Source organism: Artibeus jamaicensis, unplaced genomic scaffold (genome assembly GCF_021234435.1).
Source record: "Artibeus jamaicensis isolate MK-2021 breed Jamaican fruit bat unplaced genomic scaffold, CSHL_Jam_final contig_889, whole genome shotgun sequence".
Lineage (NCBI taxonomy): Eukaryota > Metazoa > Chordata > Mammalia > Chiroptera > Phyllostomidae > Artibeus > Artibeus jamaicensis.
The window spans coordinates 4,640,265-4,666,564 of record NW_026522005.1 but is presented as its reverse complement, the minus strand read 5'-3'; the positions used below and the strand labels follow the sequence as shown (position 1 = coordinate 4,666,564).

General features: G+C 44.6%; 1 protein-coding gene across 2 annotated transcripts in view; it reads right to left on the bottom strand.

The window, feature by feature from the left end:
- KIT (KIT proto-oncogene, receptor tyrosine kinase) overlaps positions 1 to 26,300 on the bottom strand; it is a 78,706-nt gene that overhangs the window by 40,814 nt on the left and 11,592 nt on the right. For both annotated transcript variants that reach the window (XM_037152151.2, XM_037152152.2), the window contains exons 2-3: positions 3,320 to 3,589; positions 556 to 837 (exon numbers count right to left, since the gene is read on the bottom strand). In XM_037152151.2, coding sequence (XP_037008046.2) covers positions 556 to 837; positions 3,320 to 3,589 — 552 coding nt within the window. The remainder of the gene's footprint in view (positions 1 to 555; positions 838 to 3,319; positions 3,590 to 26,300) is intronic.

The window sequence follows — 26,300 nt, the reverse complement described above, 5'->3', positions numbered from 1 at the left end:
ATAGCTGAGTACCAACTGGTGTTGAATGAGATGATCTCTGAGACACAAAATCTGTATGTCCTCTTGCTACCAAAATCATCTTAATGCCACAATGATAAGGTCCATAGGCAGTTGGCACTTTCCTCCTCGGATTTTGTGAGTTGTTTGAGGATGCATTAAGATTAAATAGCTGAAGCGAAAGTCGACTCATATATCAATAGTAAATCAAGGAGTGAATAATCTGTACACTAATGTTTCCAAACAATGTAACTAAACTTCCCCAGTGGACTTCTCTTGGAAGGAATACTTTCATGCAATTATGAAACTCTGACCGTCCCAGTACGGCCTTACTGCCAATCTACGGTACACACACCCAGCTGAAGGCAGCCGTGGACTGGTCCCATGGGGCTGGGACCAGGCAGTAAAGAATTCACAAGCAGCTGACATTATTCTGAAGTTAGGGGAACTGAAGAGCCAGCTGTCTGATGGACTAAGATGGACCACTCTGAAGAGAGAAGTCTTCTTCAGGTCATCGGATGCTCTGACTCCCAGAAGAAGGTACTACAGGGCCCATACCTGCCCTCACTTTCAGGGTGAACTTCTTTGACAGCACCGACTTGCCCTTCTTGTCCGCGGAGCAGTGCAAGCAGAGCCGATGGTACTCGCGCTTCACGTTTCTGATGGTGATGCCGGCCTTGGGATCCGCGACGAATGTCAAGTCCTTGGGGAGAGGCTTCCCCTCGCACCCCTTAAGGGAGTAATTGGTCACTTCTGGGTCAGTCAGAGGACAGCGGACCAGCGTGTCATTGCCTTCTTTCCCATACAAGGGAAGGTCCACAAGGAAAAGCTTTGCAGGATCTATAGCACATCAAAAGTTAGTGGTTTAAATGGTTGCTCACAGACACTGAAGACACTTTTAAAAGACCAAAAATGTTACCTCTCACAACAATTCCCAGTAATTCAAACAGCTGCTGACTTTTGCCTTTGCAGGCAAAAGTAGAATTTATCCATGTTAACAAATGCCAGGCCCTACGCTTGGACCACTGCACACTTTATATGTCTAATTCTCAAAACACCCCTAGGGGGTGGGCCCTATCATCCCCACTTTACAGATGAGGAAACTGAAAGCCCACAAAGGTGACTCCACGTGGCCCAGACGTGGTTGGGCAGAAGTCAAACCCAGCCTGACCGATTCCAAAATGTGTACCCTCAAAACTGAGAATACTGCATGGTAACCATCACTCTTTTTCTGCAACAGGTAATACTTCTGGGAGCATGGGCCAAGAACAGGCTGTCTGATGGTACCTATTAGGGTCAGGGAAAGGTGTCCTCCCTCTGACCCCGCTGGGTGGGCCCTTCCCAGAGTGCCTGGTCTCCGGGACCTTTCGGCTTCTGAACTGAATCCAGGAAACAGTCAGCAGACCACCCAGCGCAAATGACACGGGAGCCTCACACTCTATTCCAATTTCTTGAAAGTGAAGTTAAATATAACTTTTGGAACTCAAGTAATTTCAAATGCACAAGGGGAGTTTATGAGTTTCGGGAATACTTTATCATCTAAACTAAAACCCGGGTGAGTAAAAGAGGGTACAAGCGGGGGAGACTCAGGCAGCCCAGGACCCCACACGCACGAAGGCAACCTCGCTTGGCACGCATGCGCTGCCGCCCTTTCATGCCTACAGAGAACACGGACACGTGGTCGGGCCAACGGATTCCATCTGGGATTCGTTTTTTTGTTACCCTCTTCATCTGAAAACTAGGTGCTCCATAGAAATCAGTCTAATATAATTAAAATATAACTTTGGCCAATTTTGAAAGCGTTTTCCAAAATGTACCTCCCTGCCTTCCATTTATTTTGTGAATAAATTACTTCCTGCTGGGTGAACAACAGTGCGAGGCTGGAGTTGGCTATTTTCCCATCTACTCTTTTTCAGTTGCTGGAATCTAAACGCTCCAACGACTCCCCAATTTCCCACATGGCTGGAACATAGATTACATAAGTATCCAAACATCTTAAATCAGTTATAATCAAGTATATTCGAAGTTATTGAGGATGACTTTCCCTACAAAGAAAATGTGTGAGTCCTGACACTGACGTGCCTAATCCAGTAACTTTCCCCATTTAGTCAGTTGCCTACCCATCCTACTAATAAGCGAAATGATACTTATTACCACCTAGAAAATAGAGAGTACCTCTGTCAAAGAACCGTGCACAGGCAACGATTCAACAATTATGGAGCCACATCCAGAGGCTAAGCTGGGCCTCTTGAAGCATATTTCTTTTCAGCTCCCCAACCAGGAAAGGACAACATATCAACTAAGGAGGGGCAGAGTCAATTTCATGGTAACCGTTACAGCAAACATGCGAGTCAACCTCATTAACCTTGAGAAAGCTCTGACGTGCACGACTGTTTCCCTAATAACAATTAGGTGAAGCAGACAGACCAGATGACCTTATCAAATGATGCAGTGAGGAACTGAGACTCGTGAGGTTGCTCAGGTCTACAGTTTGGGATGAATGTATTCCTTATTCTTCCACGGTACCATGGACAAGGCCTTCTACCCAGGCCTGTGACAGTGGTAGCCCCGTCCAGGTAGGAGCCCAGGCCGAGAGGTGGGCCGTACTTCTCTTTATAACCTGGCTGTGTCTCCTACGCTTCGTGTGCTTCAGTTTTCACACCAACAAAAACGTCCTCCTCTCCTCCCGCCCCCAGCAAACCTCCTCCTGACAAATATATCAGAAGCACAAACAGGGGAATCACTGAATTAATCACAGGAAATGAGTTACAGAAATCCAACTGTCATATTTTTCTTTTGTTTCTAAGAGGTCACTATTTTTTAAATGAATCAACTGACATCTATTAAGAACTTAGGAAGGGCATGGGGTGCGTTGCTGACTGAGTTATTTTTCTGATTTTTATCCCCTAAAAGTGGGTCAGTTCTTTTGAAGTGTTGGTCTGTTTAGGCCTTTAGAGACCTTTAGTTCCCTGAAGCGTTTTTTACTAAGTAGAAGTCTCTGAGATCTCAAGGCATTAAAATGCAACCTTCCCAAAGGGCCTAATTTATTCTCCGAGTTTACCCAGAGCACGGGGACAAATGGTCTCACCATATTGTCATCTCATTAGGAAGAGTGTCACAGGCTTGCAGACCTTCAGCTGGAATCATACCCAAAGCTATGTATCAAAAGATGGAGAAACTGACAAAGAAAAACTTGCTTTAGGCTTTCTAGACCCAGCCAGCCATCTTATACCTATGGCTTAGCCATCTATATGTCATCCATAATTAAGAACAAGATATGAACCTCTCTGAAGCACAGCATCAAAGAGAGCTGAACATTTACCTCTAACGAACACGTAAATGGAGCTGCCCAAGCCGTCCTCGTTGGTGCACGTGTAATTGCCCGTGTTGGTGGCCTCTGCTTTCTCCGTGATCCACTCATTGTGCACTTTCTCGCTCTGCTGACCCAGGGTCTCAAAAGTCCATTTGACAAACCCTGGATCAGTGCATACCAGCCTAATCTCGTCGCCAGCATTGACTATTAACTCTGATTCTGCTGGATGGATGGATGGTGGAGACAGTCCCCCTGGACTCACAGATGGTTGAGAAGAGCCTGCCAAGAAAAAGGAGAATCGTGTTGAATGTGATCTTTTTCCTTGGCGAAATAAAGCATCTCTTCAAACACTGATTTCCATCTTCCGTGTACTCTACAATAAAAATAGGACAAAGCTGCCCTGCTATTTATAGTCCATAAAGAGTTCTGTTTAAAGTGTCTTATGTTCATCTAGAACACTGTTTTCTGTAACCCTCAATTAATCCTGAGGGTCACACTTGGTGTGCAAACCAAGATTTGCTGGATGCCCTGGGCTCTTCTGGGTCAAATCTAGAGCTGGGTCAAGTTTCCTTTCTGAATATGGGCCATTGCAATGATACCCACAGGCTGACACCCAGCCTAAAAACGGCGAAACAAAATAGCGCACTATTCAACAACAACAACTCTTGGCCTGTCACCATTTCGCATTTCGGCAAAATGCACACGACCATGACATAGCTTGGCTTTTTCTTAAAGCTTTGTAAATTCGGGTATTTCTATGTTGTTCTCCTTATACAGTCATCAAAATGACAACTATTATTGAGTTTCAAACAATAAGGCAGTCAATGAAAATCCCATTTTAAAGATCAGATCGTGAGATATTATTTTATGGCAAATGTTGGGTTACGGTCCGATCAACCTAATGCTGAGACAGGTTTCCTAGGTAGGAAACTGGTTTAAAGATGGAATCTTCACACTCTGGATACAAAGCTTGAACCCTAGAAAATTCACAGCAGCCAATTCCCTCATTCATCTGCTGCATGAATGCAAACATCTGTTCATTAATTACAATCTTATGATCTGCAGAGGCATCATCCACGGTGCTGGAGAAAATCCATGTAAGTGCGGCATGTGGTCCTTACACATGGGCCTGCCTCCAGAGCTTCGGTACACTGCGCAGGTGTTGAAATACATGAAACATAGCTACATGGTTCGGGTGTAAGCTGAAGACAAAGTCAGAGATGGGCTGCACCTTGACAATTATCAGGAAGAGGCAGAAGAGAACACAGCCTGAGAAAAGGGCTGATTTTTTTAGTGCTAAAATGAAACCAGCCTGATGGAAATGGGGTTCCTTCATGGAGACCACGTGAGGTAAGACTATAAGCAGGCTAAGCAAGATGGAACCAGGTCATCCAGAGCCCTGAGCATCTGGTATAAACACGTGCATTGTACCCTAGAGACCAGGTAGAGTCACCGCAGGTTTCTCTATAGACAGAGGGCATGCACAGTAAGATGCCAGAGATCAGCTAGATTTGGGAAGCTCTGGTCCTCAGGGAGGCCAAAGCAGTAAGAACCTACATTAAGGATTTGAGACTAAAGAGGAAGATGAAATATACTGTCAGAGGAAGAACACATTAATGGTGATAGGTTATAGTGCAATTAAAAATACAAAAGGTTGAGTCATGAGTGACCTGGATGAGGGAGAGAGAAGAAAAGGCCCCGGGGTGACCTGGGCTGGGGCAAAAGGAAAACAGAATTCCCCAGGAGGTTCTCAATCTCTTCTGCAGATTTGTGGAGGAAACAGCCGGTGTGCAGAGAATCTGAGTCCCCTCCACGCACACACAAGGCGGGAGACAAGAACTGACCTGAATTCTGAAGGAGTAAAAGCCATCCAAGCCAGGTGGAGAAGGGAGTCGGCGGGAGGCAAAGGCAGCAAGAGAAAGTCCTACCAGAAAATAGTCCGAAAGGAACTGGAACAGAGACCTGCTCCCAGGTGCTACCTGGGCAGTAGATGGACTTCTAACCCTACAGCCTGAAATTCAGATGGTGGAAGCAGTAGAAAGACTGGGATCAGATGACCAAGGGAAAGGGTTTTTGGAAAAAAGAGAAACACACCAGGTACCAATCTTAGAGAGTTCTTCCAGCTAAGAGGGTGTAGGAAAGAGTCAAGGGAGACTTAAAAAAATGGAAAAGAAAAAAAGAAAGAAAACCACCAGAAAGAGGCAAGGCTAAAGGTACAAGGAAGGCAACAGATGAGAGGTTTCAAAGAGAAGCAGGGGGTGGGTCTGAAGGCAGATGCTGAACAAGATCAAAGGGAATGAACAGAACAAGAGCCTCCAAAATTTGGTTAGACAGAGGAGGAAGTCCGAGAGGACAGTTTCAGTTGAGCAGGAATTCCTGTTTGCTCCAAGGTGTGAGGCTGCAAGCGAAGGCCTCTCTGTGGAGAACTACACCAAGAGACAACAGAGAGACAGATTTGTAGTCAAAGAAATTTAAAACAAAAAGAAAATCAGTTTTGACATTTGCAGGTAAAAGGAAGAGCCATGGAGAGGGACAGACAGAATATGCTCTGAAGGGTTGAAATTATCCCTGGCAGGTGTCTAGACGACTGGCCTCAATTTCGGTTTTATCTGGACACATATTTCATCTGGGTGTTTTTCAACCAGGGCATCAACTGTACCTCCGTGATGGCAAGCAAAGTGCAGCCCGGATCGGAAGACACTCAGCAGCCCTGATTTGTAGAAGATAATGAGGTGAATTATAACCATCAAATGTTATTAAGCACCAACAGCATGAGAAGTGCTATAGGTGAGACTACCTGTGCCCAGTAAGTAGCCTTACCATCTAAATGGAACAGCCAGAATATGGAAATGAAGTGGTTGGGATTATTTTCAAAGTCATACAGAGTATTAAACAATAAAAACGGGCACAGCAATAAATAGAGGCACTATCATTTCAATTATAATGGGAGTAGTTCCAAGCGACTGTGAGTAACGTTGACAGGAAATTCAATCCAAAAACTCTTAAAGAATTCATATCACAGATATTTCAATCAATTCAGTCTTCTCATGACTGCATTGTAAGGACATGTGTAGATACTGCAATCCAGGTGAATAACTACTGCTCATTTCTGGGAACCTACCATGCCAGGCCTAGCTGTGTGATTTAAGGCAGGCCATTTGACCTCTCTGGGTCCAAGTTTCCACAAGTGAAAAATGATGATAAACAGAGCTTCATCTCATGAGAGTTCTTATGGGAATCAAATGCAGTAGATATATGCAAGGAGCTTAACACAGGACTGAGCAATTTTTAATAAATCCTAGCTATTACAGAGAAGTAATAAAGCATACGAAGTAAGAGCTTGGCTCTTGAATTAGACTTGCATTCTGGCTCTGACACTTACTAAGGATATAATCCTTAGGCAAGTTACTAATCAGTTCTGCTAGTTTCCTCATCTATAAAAGTATGGACAGTAATAGCAGGCTGTTATGTAAAGCACTCAGAACCGTGCTTGGGCACACAGAAAATACATCATTAATATTAGACACAATTATTCTAAAACAGAACCACTGAACACCCCTCCAATCAGTCCTGACTTATGGACATGAATGGTTCTGCCAATTCCCAAATGGGTTCCTGCCCAACTTCTCCCTTCCTTGGCAGCAACTCCTAGCAATCTTTCCTTCAAAAGGTGTGTGGTAGAGACCACACATCCTGTCTATTCTTCTGCCCCACCCCAGACCAGCCACCGTTCGCTGACCACTTCAGACAAGTAGCATCCTCTTCTAAGAGGTCTCCATGCCTCCAGCCTCTGCTTATGCCACCCCCAGCACATCCTACATCATAACCCTGAGATCCATCAGCTGAAAATACCACCTTTTCAACAACCCCAGTCCCAGTCTCAAAAGCCCTAATGGAGACAGCAACTACCACTGACATCAGGTACAGCTTACAAAGCACTTTTATGGGATTCAGTTCTAGCTGATCCAACCTCTCTAGTAAGACAGACCCTTAGGGCTGGCTGGCTAAGGATCCTGTGCAAGCATTCATGTTCCTTCACATGTTCATTTTTCCGCCTGTGCCCAGGACACACCTACTCTACTGAGTCACCTCCCTGTTGAGTAGAAGGCCCAGTCTTCATGGATGTTGTTCGCTCACTGCTCCAGGTCACTAAATCCCACCAACATGCCCAGCTACGTCAACTACATGGCTTGCACTGACGCTCAACAGTCGTCTTCATCTAGAGCTTACCTGCCCTACCTGCTCCAAGGTCCTGGGGACCTCAGAGCAAGAATTCTAAATTGTACTTTGCCCCCAGCACGGTCATAAAAACACTCACTTCAATCCCTGAACATATAAAAGACCAAAAGAATGACAGGTTCCCAAACACCCAGCCCTGGTAACAGATGTCAACAGTCCAGGGACCTAGCCCCAAAAGAGGACAGATGTCAATTCTGCTCTCTCACTAAGAAAAGGGAGTGGCTGAATCCATCCGTTAAAACGGCCACGGATACTTACAAAAAAGGAGCCTCGAAACTTGAGATCACTAGCTTAGGCTTCACTCCTAGGGTTTTAAAAAATAAATTTTTAAAATCATTACCACCAGAAGCATTCAGGGTTTTATTTTCCAAATAAATTATTTATCAGCTCAAGTTTCAAACTCACACTATTGAAATGAGAATAGAGTTTATATTAGAGAGGGACTGTGGGTATTATTTATTCTCTTTTTTTCCAAACTATCTTGAATGCTATTATAATGTTCTCACAGTAAAAAAAAAAAGACTGTAGAGATTATGTTAAAAGGTGTGTGTGTTTACACATATACCTACCTTTCTACCTTTATTATGTTTAAAATTCAATACTGATAAGGTATTCCAACTGAGTTTGGAAATTGCTCTAAAATTACAGGTTTTGAAATGCATCTGGTACATAGCAAATTCTCAACAGATGTTTGTTAAATTGGGTTTTATCTACATCAGGTCTCTTTGCATTAGAAAATGTACTTCCCTAATTATATTTGGCTAAGGCTAATATTAAAAGATGTTTTCTGTTCCCTGAACAGATATTAATTAATGAGCCAAAAAAAGGTAAAAAAAAAAAAACATAAAACCACACCATTCTGGGACCAACTACTACAGTCAATGATGACTCTGAGCAAGGAACTACAGAAACTATTCCGCAAGCAGTTATCTAGAAACCTGGCTAAGTGTTGAACCCAGAAGACAGTCCTTGAACTCAAAAGAGCAAAACACAAGGCAGGAAAGGGGCATTTGTGGGCAGTCAACAATGCAAGATTTTAACAGGAGTTCAAGGTACATGCCAACATATCCTCCAGAACCTCTTTCACACATATGAGATTCGACCATACCCCAAAGAACTGAAAGCAGGAACGCAAACAAGTATTTTGCACACTCATGCTTATAGCAGCATCCTTCACGATAGCCAAGAGGTAGAAACGACCCCAGTGTCCACAGACAGATGCACAGATAAACTAAACAATGTGTATGCATACACCTGAATATTATTCAGCCATAAAAAGGCATTAAATTCTGACATATGCTACAATATGGGTAAACTTTGAAAACATTATGCTGAGTGAAATAAGCCAGACACACAAGGACAAATATCGTATGAGTCCACATATATGAAGTACTCAGAATACATAAATTCATAGAAACATAAAATAGAACAGAGATTCCAAGAGCTAGGGGGAGGGGAGAAGGGAGAGTTACTGTTTAATGGGCACAGAGTTTCTGTTTGAGATGACAAAAAATGTTCTGGAAATGGACCATGGTGACAGTTGCGAAACACTGTCAATGCACTTACTTAATGGCACTGAACTAGACACATAACAATGGTACTTTCTGCCCAGGCTGGGTTGGAACATCATCCCATGCACCAAAAATTTGTGGGTTCAATTCCTGGTCTGAACACATACCTGGGATGTGGGTTCAATCCCCGCTTGGGGTGCATACGGAAGGCAACTGATTGATGTTGCCTCTCACATCAGTGTTTCTCTTTCTCTCTCTCCCTTTCCCTCCACTGCCTTTCTTCTCTCTCTCTAAAATCAATGAAAACATATCCTTGGGTGAGAAGTTTTTTAAATGGCACTTTTATATTATGTATATCCTACCATAATTTAAAAAAATCAGCAATTCTTCAAGGCACAGGTGAAGCCTCAAACTTTCTCAGCTATCCTGGCTCTTTCTCATATGATCGCTGTGACCTCCAGTGTTAGCTTCTGTGAGCCACTTCACTTTGTTTTAAATCACCTCATTTAACAAACTAATTTGTCATTGTTTGTATTTGTTCCATGCAGTTGTAACTGGGGGCATGAATGGCATCTTCATTCCCATTCCCTATCACCTTATACAAGGCAGGCATTCCAGCAGGTCTGCTCACCCTCTGGGCTCCATAACCTAAGAGTTTCAAACCATACTGGCTACTACGTCCAGGAGACTTTGAATGCTCAAGATTATAAGATTCTTCTCCCAAACATCTTGCTTCTCTATTCACACTACCGGGGTCATTAGGTTTTATTCTCAAACCCATTTACGGAAGTTGGACTTGACATTTTATTATATATAAGTTAAGTAGATGTTATAAGAACTGATCAAATATGAGTATGCACATTGGGGGAGAAAGCTGTTGATTCTCCGATAACTTCAACCCTTTATGCGGGGCTCACCTGAAAAAATACTGTCTCCCCAATACTGCACATTGGGGGAGAAAGCTGTTGATTCTCTGATAACTTCAACCCTTTATGGGGGGGCTCACCTAAAAAAATACTGTCTCCCCAATACTGCACATTGGGGGAGAAAGCTGTTGATTCTCTGATAACTTCAACCCTTTATGGGGGGGGCTCACCTATAAAAAAAAGACTGTCAATTAAGTGTGAGTAAAACACTCGAGGATTGTGGGAGGGCCTCCAATTCCCAAACACAGGGGGATTCTGCATTCTGACTATTTCACAAGCACTACATTTATGAAATAAATGTAGAAATTGCAACGAGAAATTTCTGAAATGAGAAATTGCAGACCTTGCATTTTGGGTGTGGTCTGTGGATACCAAGTCAGAACCCCTCTGAGAAGTCCCATCAGTCAACCCAAACTCAAAGTCAACTGTAACTCAAAGACAAGACTTTGCTTCTCTATCCAAAAGAATGCACCTGTCCACCTGTCTTTTCTTAAAAGACAGGAAATACTCAAGGTATGCCTCTGCGTTTTGGGATCTGTCGATTAAAAGATGAAGTGAGAGTCCAGACCGGCCTTCTGAGGGTAAAGGTTCTCTGACCTGTGGAAGTGCTGGTGGCTGCTGGACTGCTGTGCTCCCCAGTCACGTGCCATGGAGGCTGGACCATGTCAACCGTCTCCACCATCCAGAGCCCCCCCGCCCCAGGTCTTCATTCCCTTCACAAATGTCTAAAGCTGCAAAGACTGATTTACCGCTGAGGTTAAAAATGAGGAAGTCCTTTCAAAACCTTTTGTCCTTTGGACACAAATATAAGGAATCAAGCAAAATAATGGCAAGGAGGAAAACCCACACAGAGAGGCCTCGTGCAGCTTTGGGGAAGGAGGGCAGGAACTGTGACTAAGGCAGAGCTGAAAACTCCATTGTAGTTCAACCGCTCTTTGGTGTGTGTGCTGTTTAACCACAATTTGCAATTAAAAAAACAACAACACTAATGATTTGTATATCCTACTGTTTCTGGCATACTTTTACGTCCCCATAGGAACAAAGTGAATAAAAAGCAAGATAGAAGGATCCTAGTAATTGCCCACAACACCCGTGAGGCTTTAAAACAAGTAGATGATACTGGAAATAGAATAAAGCTGGAGGAGGGTGTATAATGAGCTCAGTGAAAATCACTCAAGTACTAAAAAAATGGTCTTGCCCAGGGACAAGGAGACAGCGCATCCACTCAAGGGACCACAAAGTGAAGGAAGCTCTGCTTTGGCGGACCCCAGAACAGCCCCCACTCTCCTGCACCGAGGCCACGCCACCATGACCGTTCATGTCTGCCATCTCTACATGGTGATCCAGGCGCTGATGGGGAGCTCAGCCTTATATAGAAGACAAATCCAATTTAAGTAAAATAAAAATATTGAAAAGGGAAGAATGTGTCCCCAGGACCCATAGGGAGCAGCCATCATTCAGCCTGAAAGGACCACAAAGAGCCACAGGGGAAGAGGCCTTGAAAGCTGAGCCAGGAAGACTTCGTATGTTTGCATGTTTGCACGGGTCCTGCTTGTATGTCTAAGCAAGGAGGGGAGAGGCCAAGGCAAAGTTCTCAGAGTGTGAAGGTATACAGTGATTCAGGAAAAGCTTGTACTAGAAGGACACCCCACCCCCAACTGTGAGCGTGCAGGATCCGAGGCAAGGCCTGTGTCCATCTCTAGCCTCAAAGCCACACAGAGCACCAGAAATACAGAACGCGCTCAGTGAGAGCACAGCACACGGGAAAGGAATGACTGGCTACGTATGGGAAATGTGGGGGTCAGGGATGGGGGAGGTCATTGGGGGTATCATCCTACAGAGTGTGCTTCTCTGATCTACGGTATTTTCTAACTAGCTTTCTTGAAGGTCAATTTTAAACAACTTTAAACATTCCTTTATATTATATTACATTATATTATATATTATATTATATAGCTTAGAAAAGAAAAAATCTAATGCATTTTTCAGGGGAAATATGTTTTTAAAGAAATTGTACTACCTTACAAATATACATTCCAAAACACCATCCAAATGCTGACTACCTCCAGTCTTGAAAAGAGCAAGCCTGAGAACAGTCCTAAATGGATCACATAGATCTGGGTTCATAATTCTGCTGTTTCCAGAGGATTCTGGGTAAGGGAGACTTCAGATACATACTTAACCTTGCAATACAGAGATGAAAGTACTTACCTGGGAAGAACTCATTAAAATCTACTCAAATTTAGACATGAGGTAAATAATAAGTAGTTGACATGATTTCCTCACTGAATTTTAAGTCTTCCACTGCAGTACTCCCATGTTGGGACCTGGTACAATATAAATTTGTATTGAGCTTTTAAAAAGGAAAAAAATACTCTACTTGCATGCCAGGTCTTTGGAAATACATTAGGTGCAGAATATTTAGTGATCATACAAAACCTGTTTCAATATTTGAGACAGTTTACCATTTCAAGCAATAGCAACATACCACTGTAAAATGACTCAAATTTTGTCATTAAACTGACTTTCAAATTTCTAAAATTTCTAAAATGTGAATGTCAGTTTTCAAAAGTCACAAAAATAACAAAAATTCCACTGCAGAACAGTATTTGAAAAAGCAGTCCCTTAAGCACATTTCAATATTGTCTGAAGATTATGAACTAATTGACAGAAGGAAACCAAAGGTCAGAGCAATAAAAGCTGAAGCATTAGTCATTAATGGCAAAGAGAAACGGCCCAGTAACAAAGCAAGCACTTTTGAAACGTGTCTTCATTGATGACACGGTAACTGAGCTCCTGCCACTTGGCCTGGGTGGAGCTGGGACCAGGACACAGAGCCGGAACTCCCAGCCCAGTGGGGAAGCAAGTCACACAGACGACTACCACACCATGAAGCAAGCACACAGGCCAAGAGAGAAACATAGGTGGTGGGCAAGAAGAGGGATGAGAAAAGAATTCCTGGAGCTCAAATCAGAAAATGTGTGTGTCCTGGCCAAGCTTCGGGACACAGGTGAGCCAGGTCAATTACATGGGAGGACCATGAGGGCAAACACCACAGCCCTGGTCAGGTGCATTCTGAGAAGCCCCAGAATCCTTCAGAATCGCTACAGCACAGAGGGGTGAGGCCAGGACTCCGGTAGCACCTCTGTCATGGTAAGGGGGTGAACCTGCATGATGGGGATCTATGGATGCCTGTTTGGGGGAGCCCTCTGGAAGCAGTGAAGGATAGCACCAACAGAACTAGAGACAGGACAGCTGAGACAACTAGATCCTGACAACCAGCCCCAGCATCTGCCAGGGGTGGCAGCGACCAAGAGGAGATTGGTGTTGACTAAGTGAGCAAGGGGTCTCAGGATAGGCTGGATCTACAAAGTGAAGTGAGAGGAAGGAGAAAAGCCATCCCTGTTGTTGGCTTATGTGACAGGGAGATGGGTGCCAATAGACTGGAAGAGGAAGAGCGAGTGGATGGCAGCTGGAAGGTTCTGGAAATTGCCGGGGGGTGGGGAGGGTTTCTCGGGGAGGTCAGGGCCACAGACATACTCACAATGGGTACTAATGGGAGGTGTCCATGAAGTCACTCAGGGAGTGAAGAAAACAAAGGATAAAAAGGCAGAGAAGAAAAAGACATGGCCCAAGGTGGCTGGAGTAGGGTAGGGATGACAATGACCGAGAACCAGGAAATTCCAGGCTGGAGGGTAAACAGGGCCTTCTAGACAGACTATAGAATCTCTGAAGACATGACAGCAGGCAGAGGAGCAGAGACGGACAGAACCAGCCCCAAAGTCCTCAGCACATGGGAGGACGGGTCACTGACAGCAGCAGAGGGGCAGAGTCATGTGACTGACGCCGCTCACTCCCATCCCCAGTTGCACCTAGGACGGCCAACCCCCCAACCCCACCTCACACCAACCACGGCAGAGTCTCTGATGGTGCTGCGATCCTGGGATGTGGGGGAAGAGGAGCTTGACTGTGTGTGCTGTTGGGGGACAGCAACTTTGGGGCCAGTTGTGAGGAGGAGAAGGGTGGAGGGCTCTCGGGGTCAGTGAGCAAGGAAGGAGGTGGCTAATGGCCAAGTGGAAGACACGGGTGGGTGAACAAAGGCGGCTCAGATAAAGAGTTGCGGGCTGAACATCCACAGAGGCAGGCAGCCAGGGAGAGTAACACAGAAGCAAGGAATGGGGGGCAGGGACAGAGAGAGAAGTGACTAGCAGAGAAGACGGCTGAGCAGGCCTGCCAGAGGCTCCTAAGGGCTGATGCATGTGGCCATAAAGGGGTCTGACCCCAGTTAGGCACCAAAGGCAGGGGGAAAACACCATTTTATGACCCTCTTTCGTTGGACCTACTCTTTTCAGCAAAACGCCGTTGGCACAAAGGAGCCAGTGAGACCACATTTCCCATGGACCCCGGAGGAAGGTGGTTTACCAGGCTCCATGCTAGAAAAGGGGTGTCCCTTGGCACATGGGGCGCCCTCCTTGAGGGAAGCGGGGTCAGCTGTAGCACCCCGCCCCACCTTCTTCCTCCCTCACCTTTCTGTGGGTTTTCAGCCTGGGTGGACTCACCTGTGGCTTGGGCCCTTCCTGCTTCTGCTGCTGAGCGTGGTTTCCTCCTGGGGCCCAGCCAGGCCCTCTATTTTCTGCCTTAACCACATAGGCAAACCCAGCACTAATAAATCACCTGTGTTGATCACACCTTTCCTGTGACTTTTGCATTTCCTGCTTTTCTGGTGGTTACTGTGATCCCAGGGCAAATCATGCAGACCTCCTGCTCTGCTTATAAAGCTTCCCCCACCTCAGATGCCTCCGTATTGTCTCCCTGGAAGCTTCACTGCAGTCAGATCCTCAGTGCCTTCCTTCCACTAGTTCCCAATTCACAAGCATGCCATCTGGTGGCAAGGGAAGATGCCCTTGGTGGAGGTGGGAGGGAGTATAAGGTGGGGGATAAATGGTGGAAAAAAGCTTAAGAAGAGAAGATGCCCTTAGGCTGCTTTGCCTTTGGAAAAGCACACTCAAGATCAAGGGGATGTTAAAAGTTCTACATGCTTCTGAGGAAACTTACTAAGAGGACAGAACAGTAAAGCTTCAAGCTTCCAATAAATGCCATTTAAAGATGTCACATCTGTCCAAGCTTTTCTCAAGGTGGAGGGAAAAAAATTAGTGATTGTTTGGTGTCTGCTAAGATATTTAATATTTGTACATTTGAGATGAAATGCATCACTACAAGTTTTTGCTCTTAAGCCGTCAGAGGAGGATGTCAGGAAAAATGCGGTGACGGGGACAGGAGAAGGTCGGCATTCCAAATCTCGGGCATGTCACCTGGGTTCCCCAGCCCTCAGTTTCCCATTCTGAAAAACTATAAAGAGGTCATTAAAAGCCATCAAAAGCCCCAAGATTCTATAATCAAACACTTAGGCTATAAGAGGGTCAAGATAAAGCTCCTGATAAAAGATCCACTTGGCTGGACATAAAAGGTACTCAACTATTTGTGGCAAGCATGAATAGCAGTGATTCTTTTATGATATAAATAATACAACTAATCATCTGTTTTTAAACCTGTTTGAACGCAGAATTAGAATAAGAGCCTAAACATAGGATTTGATCCCTGGCTCACACATCTTACAAACTGAACAACTGTTTGTTCACATGTGTCACTCAGTACTGAAAGGAGCTTCTCAGTGTATTCTTCTGCAAAATTTCTTCTACACATGCACATATCGCCAGCAGCAAAGGCTTCCATACAGCTACTTAATATACTTCCTACTCACTCATCCTAAGAAAAATACAATACCATGTCTGAGGAAGCCGGACTTCCCCTTTTTATCTCAGCCAGAGAGACCTACGGACAGGAAACCCTCCTCCAGCATCATGAAGTCGGTCTTGGGGGTGTCAGATAAGGTCTGGACTTGACCGAGCACAATGTATTTGGATCCATCCCCGAAGCAAAGAGGAACTTCCTCATTTTCAGTTGGTTTTCTCAAATAGCCCAGAAGAGCTCCTATTGTAAATATGTAGATTTCCCTGTTTTGCGTTCTGCAAAACATTTACTGAAAGCACTAGGGATTTGAATCCAATCAACAACTGACCAAGACCCTCACCACCTGTGAAATTTGGGATGCAAGTTGGAGAGCTCTTCCTTCAACATTTACTTCCTTTACTTACAGGAGGACTGAAGAACTAAGTAAAAAGGCAAGATGAGCATGGCCAAGGTCATCTACGCTAGTCAAAGGCCAGCTTCTCCCCCGAGACCTACCAAGCACCCTGGAGGGGGGGGGGTGTGTGTGTGTGTGTGTGTGTGTGTGTGTGTGTGTGTGTCACCTCCAAGCAAACCCTCCTGGATGCACCAGAGAGAGAGCTGTAGCCGGATCCTCACCAGATTTTGCAGAAGGACCTGTCAGGTGTGAACCGCCTCCCCATTAGCACCATCCTGGACGAGTGTGGCAGAGTGTGGGCAGCGCTCCAGTGCTAACTAATCACCCTACCATGTCCTGCTACCAGGAAACCGACACTTCCTCAGTGTCAATTCCCAGGCTCAGGAGAATAACTGAGGTAGTGCCAGTGGCAAATGAAAACTCCGAAAAGTAAAACTGCATGGCTCCACAGGCCCCAGTTCCAATTCTACAGCAACTCATTCCAATGGCATCAGATGAAATACCAGCAAAGTTAGGGACTGGCTGGTCAACACTCGCACACACAAACATAAGCGTATGCCAACTGGGCATTAAATTTCTTCCACGTGGCAAAACATACATAACAAAGTCTACATTTTAACCCTTAATGGTTGAGTTGAGTGGCATTAAATACAGTCACGATGTTGTGCAAGCATCACCACTAGGCACCTCCAGAAGTTTTGCATCATCTCAACCTGAAACTGCCCTCGACTCCGCACTCTGTTCCCCCACCGGCCCTGGCTTCTCTCTGAATCACTACTCGAGGGATCGCCTATGAGGGAAACCACACGGTATTTGTCTTCTTGTGTCTCGCTTATTTAACTCGGAATATTATCTCCAAGGCTCATCGGAAGCACGTGTCAGAATTTCCTTTTTAAAGCTGAATGGTATTCCACTGTAGGTACATACCACATTTCTGTTTACCCGTTCATTCTGATATCTGGGCTGTCTGCCTGAAGCATGCTTTTTAAACCCAGCCTTCAAACGTGATCTACACTTCTGAAAGGCTTCTCTGATTTCCTACCTCTAAAAAAAAATGCTAGGAATTGTACTTGGCTTAAACAGATATTTAAGCTAATTCTCACCATAATGGGTGAATCAATACAGTTTACTAGTGGATATACCCTAAATCCTGCTTTGAATGGACCTGTCACACAGGGAAATTGCGCCTTCCCCTCATTCCGTATAGAGAAGCAGACAGAACATATTTTCCTTCTGTTTCCACTTTCAAAATGTCATTTTATAGCCACAAGGGTGGGGTTTTTTTACACCAAAGGAAGTAAAAACAAAAGTATTAATAATAACATAGAAAAGGAATTTCATCTGAGGCAGCTACCAGAGGAGAAGTTGCCAGCACTGAGGACTGTCAGACAGACTTGAACTGGCAGGGAGAAATGGTTTAGCTGCAGCTCTGATAACTGGCCAAGGCAAGGCCCCTGTCTCCCCTCCTTTCACAGAGTGGGCAGAAACATACAGGGAGCCCCTTTTGATTTGCCTTTGTGTTACGTTGCCACAGGTGAGGTTCCGTTTTTTGGGTGCTAGAGAGAGCCAGTTTCTGGGAAGGCAGTGGGTGGGCTTTAGGGTCTGCATTGAATTTAAAGGACTAGGACTAAGTTTGAGGGGAAGAGTGTCCCTCCCAGGAGGGGGCCTATCCTAGAGCAGTGGGAAGGCCACACTTGGGTGGAGGGCAGAAGAAGAAACTGGTTTGGGTTGCCTCAGTGTCCCCATGAAATGCAAAGCTGACTGTCCTTGGGACGAGTCTTCAGGGGTCTCTTAGCAACTTAACTCTCAAAATGGTTCAGAAAAAATAATATGTAGATACACAGACAAAGCAAATGTGGCAAAATGTTAACAATCAGTGAGTCTAGGTGAAGGGTACCCTGGCGTCCTTTGTACTTACTCTGGCAACTTTTGTAACTTTATTTAGCAGCATTTGCAGGTCTAGAGGCAAGCTCAGGGACTGGAGGTGAGGGTGCTGCTAAAGCAGCAGGAACACAGGGCAGGGGGGTGGGGTTGGGAGCCAGACACCCATTGATCCCAATCCCAGCCACCTGAGACTGTGGGGAAGCTACCTGACCTTTCCAAGCCTCCATGCTGACATCTATAAATTGGGGGCAAAATATTTCAGGGTTCTTACGTCATCTCTAAATCTTTTATGTGGCCTGCACTCAATAAATGGCCCTGTTACTACTGCTGCTGCTGTAATTACCATGCTTGACAGCAGCAAAGGCGGGTGAGAGACAACCAGAGACAATACAGAGCCACGTGGGGATCCAGGATGGACCGGGAAGCAGGGGGCAGGGGGCAGGGCAGACGGGTGTGGAATGAGCTGAAGGCATGAGGAGGAAAATGGTATCTAATAAAGACAGATAAATAAAGCACCTAAGCACCAAAACATAAAATCATAGCCATTCGTGCTACCAACACTCCAGGCCAGCTCAGCAGATTACAGCTCTGCTGACACCAAGTGAGAAATTGTGTTTATGACTGTAGCTCCCAAACTTACTGTGTTTATTACATCCACTTAATCTAACTGCAGTTTACAATAGTATCACAGGTTTAAGCTCGAATGTAAAAAACAAACAAAAAGCCATACATCAATCAAGTAACTTAACAAATTAGTCAACAGATAATGAGTTCCGATATTAAAAGCAAGATTCCAACAAGTATGTCAGCATCTTTACCCTCAGGTCTTGAAACCCCTCATCTTAGAATTTGAGCCCTTACTCTCAGTATATGTCTTTATAAATAAACATGTGTAGGCTATTGGCAATCCTTCTATTAAATAGCAGCAAGGCTTCCTTAATGTCTTATCTGAGACCAATGTCCCCCCTTGAAGCTGTCGCCTCTGGAAGGTGAACACTGTGCTTTCGCTTTCTAGAACAGGAATGAAAAACTCTAGCTTTTTACCCAGGCCAAAACAAACGGGCTAAAATAAGGCAAAGAAGTGCATCTGTTTTTCTCTTAGACTTGGAAGTGGGTGGGAAGAATAGGATGCCCCAACATCAACTCTGTGAGCAAAGCAGGCGACTCTTCTTGGAAGTCCTGAGTGGGGAGGGGACAGCAGTCATTTCCCTGAAAACTCCCTGGGGGCCACCTTTACCACTCTGGCTGCTGGCTTCTTGGCCATGTATTCTGAACACCTCCGAGATCAGAGGATTTCTCTTTTCTTGTGTCCTTGGAATAATAATGCTTAGGAACTTCTCTAGGGTGTTCCAGAGGCCAGACCCCAAATTAGAAACAAGTTAAAAGATTTTGCTACCACTGTGCAAGGGACCTGCCTTTCCAGTAGTAGGATTACATGTTGGTAGCAATTGCTCTCATAAATAACACTCACCAGATGACACCTTTATCACTATTGCATATATTAACCAGCCCCATAACTTAGGGATAAAGATGAGACTGCACCCTCCCCCGCTTGCCATCAGCCATTCATCTAAGTGTTTCCTGAAGGCTTACCATGTGCTGCGCCTTTGAGCTGCAGCGAACAAGGCAAGGTCTCTCCCCCACATGGAGTTTACATTTAGCTCCACCATTGAGAAATAAACTATTATACAATGATATAATTACAATGTGATGAGTACAAAGAAGTGCACTGTACAAGGAGAGCTGAGCTCACCTACTCCAGGGGGTCAAAAGGCAACATATTAGCCAGGAGCAGAAGTGCACTAGGAGGCCCGAGGGCAACGCGGTACCCCTGGCAATGCTGGATGGAGCACCTTTACAGAGTGAGAAAGCGGTGAGAGCAAAGGGTAAGGCAGGCGCCATGTGCAAAATGGAGCTGGAAAGGAAACACTGGAGGCCCTCATTTGGATCTGCATGCACGAATTTATTCTAAGAGCCCTGGGTTTGAATCAGAAGGGTCTCAGTCATATTTTCCTTTCTAAACACCACCTCTAGAGGGGCCTTTGGATCCCCTCTCCCATACACACGGGAGCTTTCTGAAGTTCTCTGGCAGCCTCCGCTGAGGGTCTGCCCCACAGTACTGCAGTTGTGTTTTCCTGTCTGGACTAACTGAAACTCTATCTTATTAGCGCAACAGAAGGAGAACTGAGAACCCCCTCTGACACTCAAGAGACCACAGGAGCTTTAACTCTTTTTTTAAAGATTTATTTATTTATTTTTAGAGAGAGGGGAAGGGAGGGAGGAAGAGGGAGAAAAACCCCAATGTGTGGTTGCCTCTCATGTGCCCCCCCCTGGGCACCTGGTCTGCAACCCAGGCATGTGCCCTGACTGGAAATCAAACCCGTGACCCTTCAGTTTGCAGGCTGGTGCTCAATCCCCTGAGCCACAGCAGCCAGGACAAGAGCTTTAACTTTTTAACTATCACCGCCCACTGCTGTGAGAAAGCCCCGTAGGTTTTACATACACTCTAGACCAGTGGTTCCCAAAGTTCAGCCTGTCCCAGAATCACCTGGAGAGCTTATTAAAATGCATTGCTGGGTCCTGCTCCAGAATTTCCAATTTCAGTTGCTCTGGGTGGGGAGGGAGGGTGCATTTCTGACAAGACCCGGGGGATGCTGCCGCTGGTGGTCCAGGCCCCCACAAGACAGGCAGCTGACAGAAGAAACCCATGACATTAGCGTAGCAAAAAAAAATTTTTTTAAGCAGTATCTGTATCTTGGAACTTACAGCAAACCTGCAAAAACAGATTGTCTTGAGTGAGCAAATCTGCCTGGCTTTTACACCTAGAAATCGGCCTCACACTGGGTCCCCCTGACAAGCTTTGGCAGCCACTGGGGCACAGATTTCTCAAATCCCCAAGCTTCAGAAGTGGGAAATGTTGCAGAATTCACCAGTCGCAGCGACAGGACTCCGTAACAGTGACACTAGGTGGCAAAGACAACTTCTGCAGCACGTCAGACCTCAATCTGTGCGCTCCATCTGAGGGCCCAGGGAGCACGGCCACAGCCCATGCCAATCCAGTGAGGGCCTCTGGGTCCCATTCACAGGGGGTGAGACACAGCAAAAATAGCACAGCTTCCCCTCGACCACGGGTGCCCCTGCACACGGCCCTGTCAAACGCCAGACAATTCCTGGTGAGCAGTCCCAAGTCATTCACCGATGTCCTAAACTACTAATCAGACCCTTGCAGTAACCATTAATTCTACAGCCACTCTACATTTGAATTAACAAAATAAAAAAATAGTTAGACCAAAACAATCATATTGGTTGAAAAGCACACAAATGGGCAAAATTAGTTTATTCAAATTTGCTGCAACATTCATTAGAACACTTGTTGGTCAATTTGCTTCGAGCGTGTTCACTTTTCCCTTAATTTTTCTTGGGTGACATTTGTTCAGAGCAATACATTAGGGCTGTTACCCTTCTGCAAAGAATTCCTAATGACCGGCCCCGGTTCGAGATGATTTCTTCTCAACCTCTTTGTAGAAAATAAGACGGAATGTCTGAAAATGATCGATCTGTATCTTCCAGGATTTTAAAAAAAGACGTCCAATATGTCCATTTGTTACCGAACAAGAGGTCCGAGGGAGGGGCAATACAATATTTGGCCCACCTAGGGATGCTCAAAACTGCTATACAACAGGGACCCCTCCCAAGGACAGTATACTAAAATCTACTGGGCTCTTCTGTCCACCGCCAATTGGAAAGACATCTCTCAATGCCAGAGATTTGTGAAAAGGAAACAAAATGTTTATTTAATGCTATTCAGGCCTAATGCCACCACTTAAATAGCAAAGTCCTTTAGGGTATACACCTACACCCACACAGCTCTCCCTTCTCCCACTGTCCCAACTCCGGGTACCGTAAATCAGGAAAGGAACACACGTCTGTGTTTCAGGCCGCTGGCTCCGTCAGCTGTATCACCATGTAGGCAGGATCTCTCGAGTTAATCCAGTCATGTGGCACCTTCTCATGGTCCACTGGCAAGAGTTCTTTGTACCCAGTTCCGGTCAAAGTCTCTCTTGCTTTCCAGGCCACATGGCCAAAGGGGGCACCCCAAAGCTGCATGGGCCTCTTCTACCAAAGCTGCAAGGCTCTCCATTCTGCCCCAAACGGCGTGGTCCTCTCCTCACCTGGGCAGTTATCCCCTCATGTCCTGGAGCCCATCTTTTCCAAGTTCTCACACTGGTACTTTCCCTCAGGGGCGCAGCCCCTAGTTTCATCCTGAGTTCAAGCCACTCCCTTCTCCCTGGCTCCAAACTTGGCCACAGCTATTTAACATATCTATGAAACCAGTTACAGGTTATAGATATGTTAAATAATCATTCCAGAGGTTAGCTGCAAAACTGTTGCTATGCAAAACAACTCTCAATGGCCCTGCTCCATTCGTCCCTTGGGGAGGGTGAGGGCATCTTAATATGTCTCTCCAATATTCCTATACACTTTGAATTCTGGACACCATTCCAAATCTTTTTTGGGCACCCCTCCTGGCTGCACCCTGTATCACATTGAGAAAGTTTCATTTCTTCCTTAAATGGCTCTAGAACAATGTCTATCCCTAAAAGAAGAGCAAAGTGAGCCCTCTTCTAAAATTGTAACCTTTCAGTATGCAATTTAAACCAAAGGCCAACTGGAGGAAACTCAAGTTGGAGAAAAGAAATTTAATATATTTGCAACTCTAAATTAATATTATGACAAGCCCCAGCAGCTCTTTTTTTCAAATCACTATAATTAGAAATATGCAAATGTTTCACTGGGGAAAAAAAGTGAAAGCAAAAAATGCACCTAATTAAGTAATGGTTTTATCTTTATTAGATGGTATTAAAAGTATAAGTGAGCTTGAAAGTTTTTAAACTACAATAGCATTATCTTCTTCAGAACTCAAAAAATATCACACCAAACAATGGCAAAAATCTGTCACTTTTGATATATTTCCCTCAGAAAAAAATGCCTCAGATATGAGCCTCCTGGTCCTCAGATGATTTTGACCTTTCCACTTTGTCATACACCGTCAGTTTAGGAAACTAATGCCACACCAGCCACCAAGGGTTCCAGTTTGCAGACAGTTCCAACCCCTTACTTTTCTCTCTACAACACATTTTTCATAACTGCTTTTGGGAGAAAATTGTTTTTTAAAGACAACTACTAGTGATTAAATGTTTCAAGACTTGGCTGCTTTGGTCCCCCACTTGGTAGACTCAGAGGTTTACCAAGCTTTATGTTAAAAAGTCCACAGAGACGCTGGGCAAGATGGTGGTGGCGGCATAATGACTGAATCTCCCCAACCCACCCCAACCCTAACCTTAAAAACAGACAAATAGAGCAGAACCAAAACGAACAACGTGGACAACAAACCTAGGTGAGAAGGTCTCCCCGTGACCCCTGGGTGTAAAGACGAGGAGACAGGCCCCCAGCAGCCTCCCAAACTGCCCATAAGTACTGGCTGGAGAGCTCGGAGGGCCACTCCGGGAACACGCCCGTAAACTGGCAGACGGCTTAGCAGGCTCCCATTTCACAGTGAGGGCAGAAGGGACTGTGACCCATGTACGTCTAATGTGCTGGAATGTTCTGGGTGAGGGAAATGCGATCCCTATGAACTAACGAACTAGGACAGCCCCAGACGGAGGAGAAATTGCTGGGGATGAATCTAAGATGAGGAAACAGGGACCAAGGGAAGGTTCAGATGGGCTGGGGGGGGAGGGAGGGAGGAAATGGGGACGCAAAAGAAGTAAGACCTTACGATATAGAAAATGAGTCCACGTTTTTAACCACCTCACGAAAACAGTGTAAATGGGTCCTCTCGCACTCTGAAGCTGGAAAAGCTCTGCTAAAAAATATAGGACAAGTCACAATGAGTGACAGAATAGAATCACAGTTCAATTCCAAATAGTTACTTAAACAAAAAATAAGACACAGAATGACAGCCCTAGTATAGACCATAAAATCATGCCAGAAAGATGCAAAACAAATGAAAACTATAACCTAATATGTCAAAATGAACTAAATGAAATTAAATAAATGAAGGAAGCTATGAAGGACAGCATAAATCAGAATTTTAAAAAGGCAGAAATGAGTTGACTGGAGAAACTCGAGGCTGGAAAATGGAGGTGAAAAACTAAGAAAAAATTAGAAAAACAGTCACTTTAGAAATGAAGGGTAAATAAAAAGAAAACAAGAGCAAATAAAATAGTGTCTTACAAGAACTAGAAGACTGAAAGAAGGAAAAATTTTTAAATTCAAACAAACTATGAAGCCATTAAAAGAATTTCAGAGAAAGTGACTGATATAGTGACTGATATGAAAGTGACTGATATGGAAAAGAAGATCTAACATATGCATAACGGGAATTCCTAAAGCCAACAAAGAACAGAATACAAATAGCTGTACTATAAGAAAACTGCGCTAGGAAAGAAGACACTTGTTTCACATATTAAGTGGCACATCATGGCAATCTTGAGCAAGCAATACTATGAAAGTACTGGACTTCAGGGAGTAAAGGTAAAAACCATTCCCTCAGGAATCTGGGCAAACATACCCAAAGCTAAACGTGAAGAAAAGAAAATCAGTTTGTCAGCTGACTTTGACAACACTTTATGGCAAAAGCCAACACAGTATTAGAGATAGCTGAGCAAAGAAAAGATGGGCCAAGGACTTATATATCAGCGAAACTTATTTTAAGTGTAAAGGCTACAGACAAGTGGTTGTGAATGCATAATTCAGAAAATACTTCCCATGAGTCCTTCCTGAGTTATCTATTAGAGGCGCTTCAGAAAATGGTTAATTGTATGTTATGTGAATAAAAAAAGATCAAACATGAATAGGATCAAAACTCTAAATCGCCAATTTATAGGAAATGCAGAGAACGGAGAAATGCAATCAGCAGAATTTAGACTGAAATAATGCACAGGACAAATCCTGTTTCTTCAACAAAAATACAGGGGAAAAAATTAATCAATAAAAAAAGGACTTAAACATCATATCAACCAATTGTAATATGTGGATCTTGTTTGGAGTCTATCGAATGTTTATATATTTTATACTTTTTTCAGTAGGGAAAAATGTGAATGCTGGCTACTCAGTGGCACTGTGGAGTGATACTGATTTGGAAGGGTGTGACATTGGCATTGTTGTTATCTTAGGGACGGGACTCGGTATTTTAGAGCTCCATGCTGAAAATATTTACAGATAAAATTCCATGGTGCTGGAGACATGCTTTGAAATAATGAGAGGGTGAAGTAGACAAAGATAAAGCAGAAAGACTGGTTGCTGATCCAACTGGTGAAGCTGGGTCAATGGGTGTATAAGGGTTCATCACATTATCCCCTATGTGTGAAATGTTCCCATCATAAATAACTATATATGCTAAGTGAAGGTGAAGTTCAATTCCTCCATCCTGAAATAAAGTGGCTGGTCATCGGTTTTCAAACAACCCAGGAAATTGCCTAGAAGTTATAGGTCCCCTACTCTTTTTGTTTGTTTGTTTTAACCATTCCCTAGACTCAAAAGATAGCAAATTTAAACAGGGCCTATTTAAATTTAGGCCCTGAAAGTCTCACACCAAACCATAGGTGCTAACCAAAGATTATTATGCCAGATAAAAATATTTTCTGGCTTAGAAACACTGAGTCTTTCCTCAAACCTACAGCACGTACTTTAAAGCGACCGATGAAATTTTTAAGTACCCGTAGCTGTATTCCTAAAGCTGATGGTTTCATCAGAATCGTTAACTAACATCCCACCAAGCAGATGAGGACTCGTCCTTAATGCCTTCAACCAACCTTGGTCATGCCGGGCACACCTTCTGGCCCGTAACTCAAGAGGCTACCACTTCCGTCCCTAGCCCGTCTGTATCTCAGATTTCTTCCTACCAGTACCAAAGGCAACAAGAGTCCTGTCTGTGCCCAGACGTTGACAGACAAGGACCTTCCAGTCCCGAGTATTTCCACAGTGTCAGTTCTCACCTGGGGGACTCAGTCCTTGACTTGAAACTGAGCAGCTTATCACTTCATGGGACCCACAGAGGCCACCCTAAAGCTATAATGTAAAAAGTCAGATGGAGTCCACCACGTCACCTCACCAGGCCAGCTGGTGACAGGAGACTTGAAACACGATGGGCGGTGTGCCTGACGGTGGCTCAGTGGCACTCTGCCAGACCCAGACTGCTACTGGTGGAACACAGGTATTACTAAAACCAAAGATGGTCAGATACTAACAAGAAAAGGGTGAAATGATTTAAAAAGGAGGTA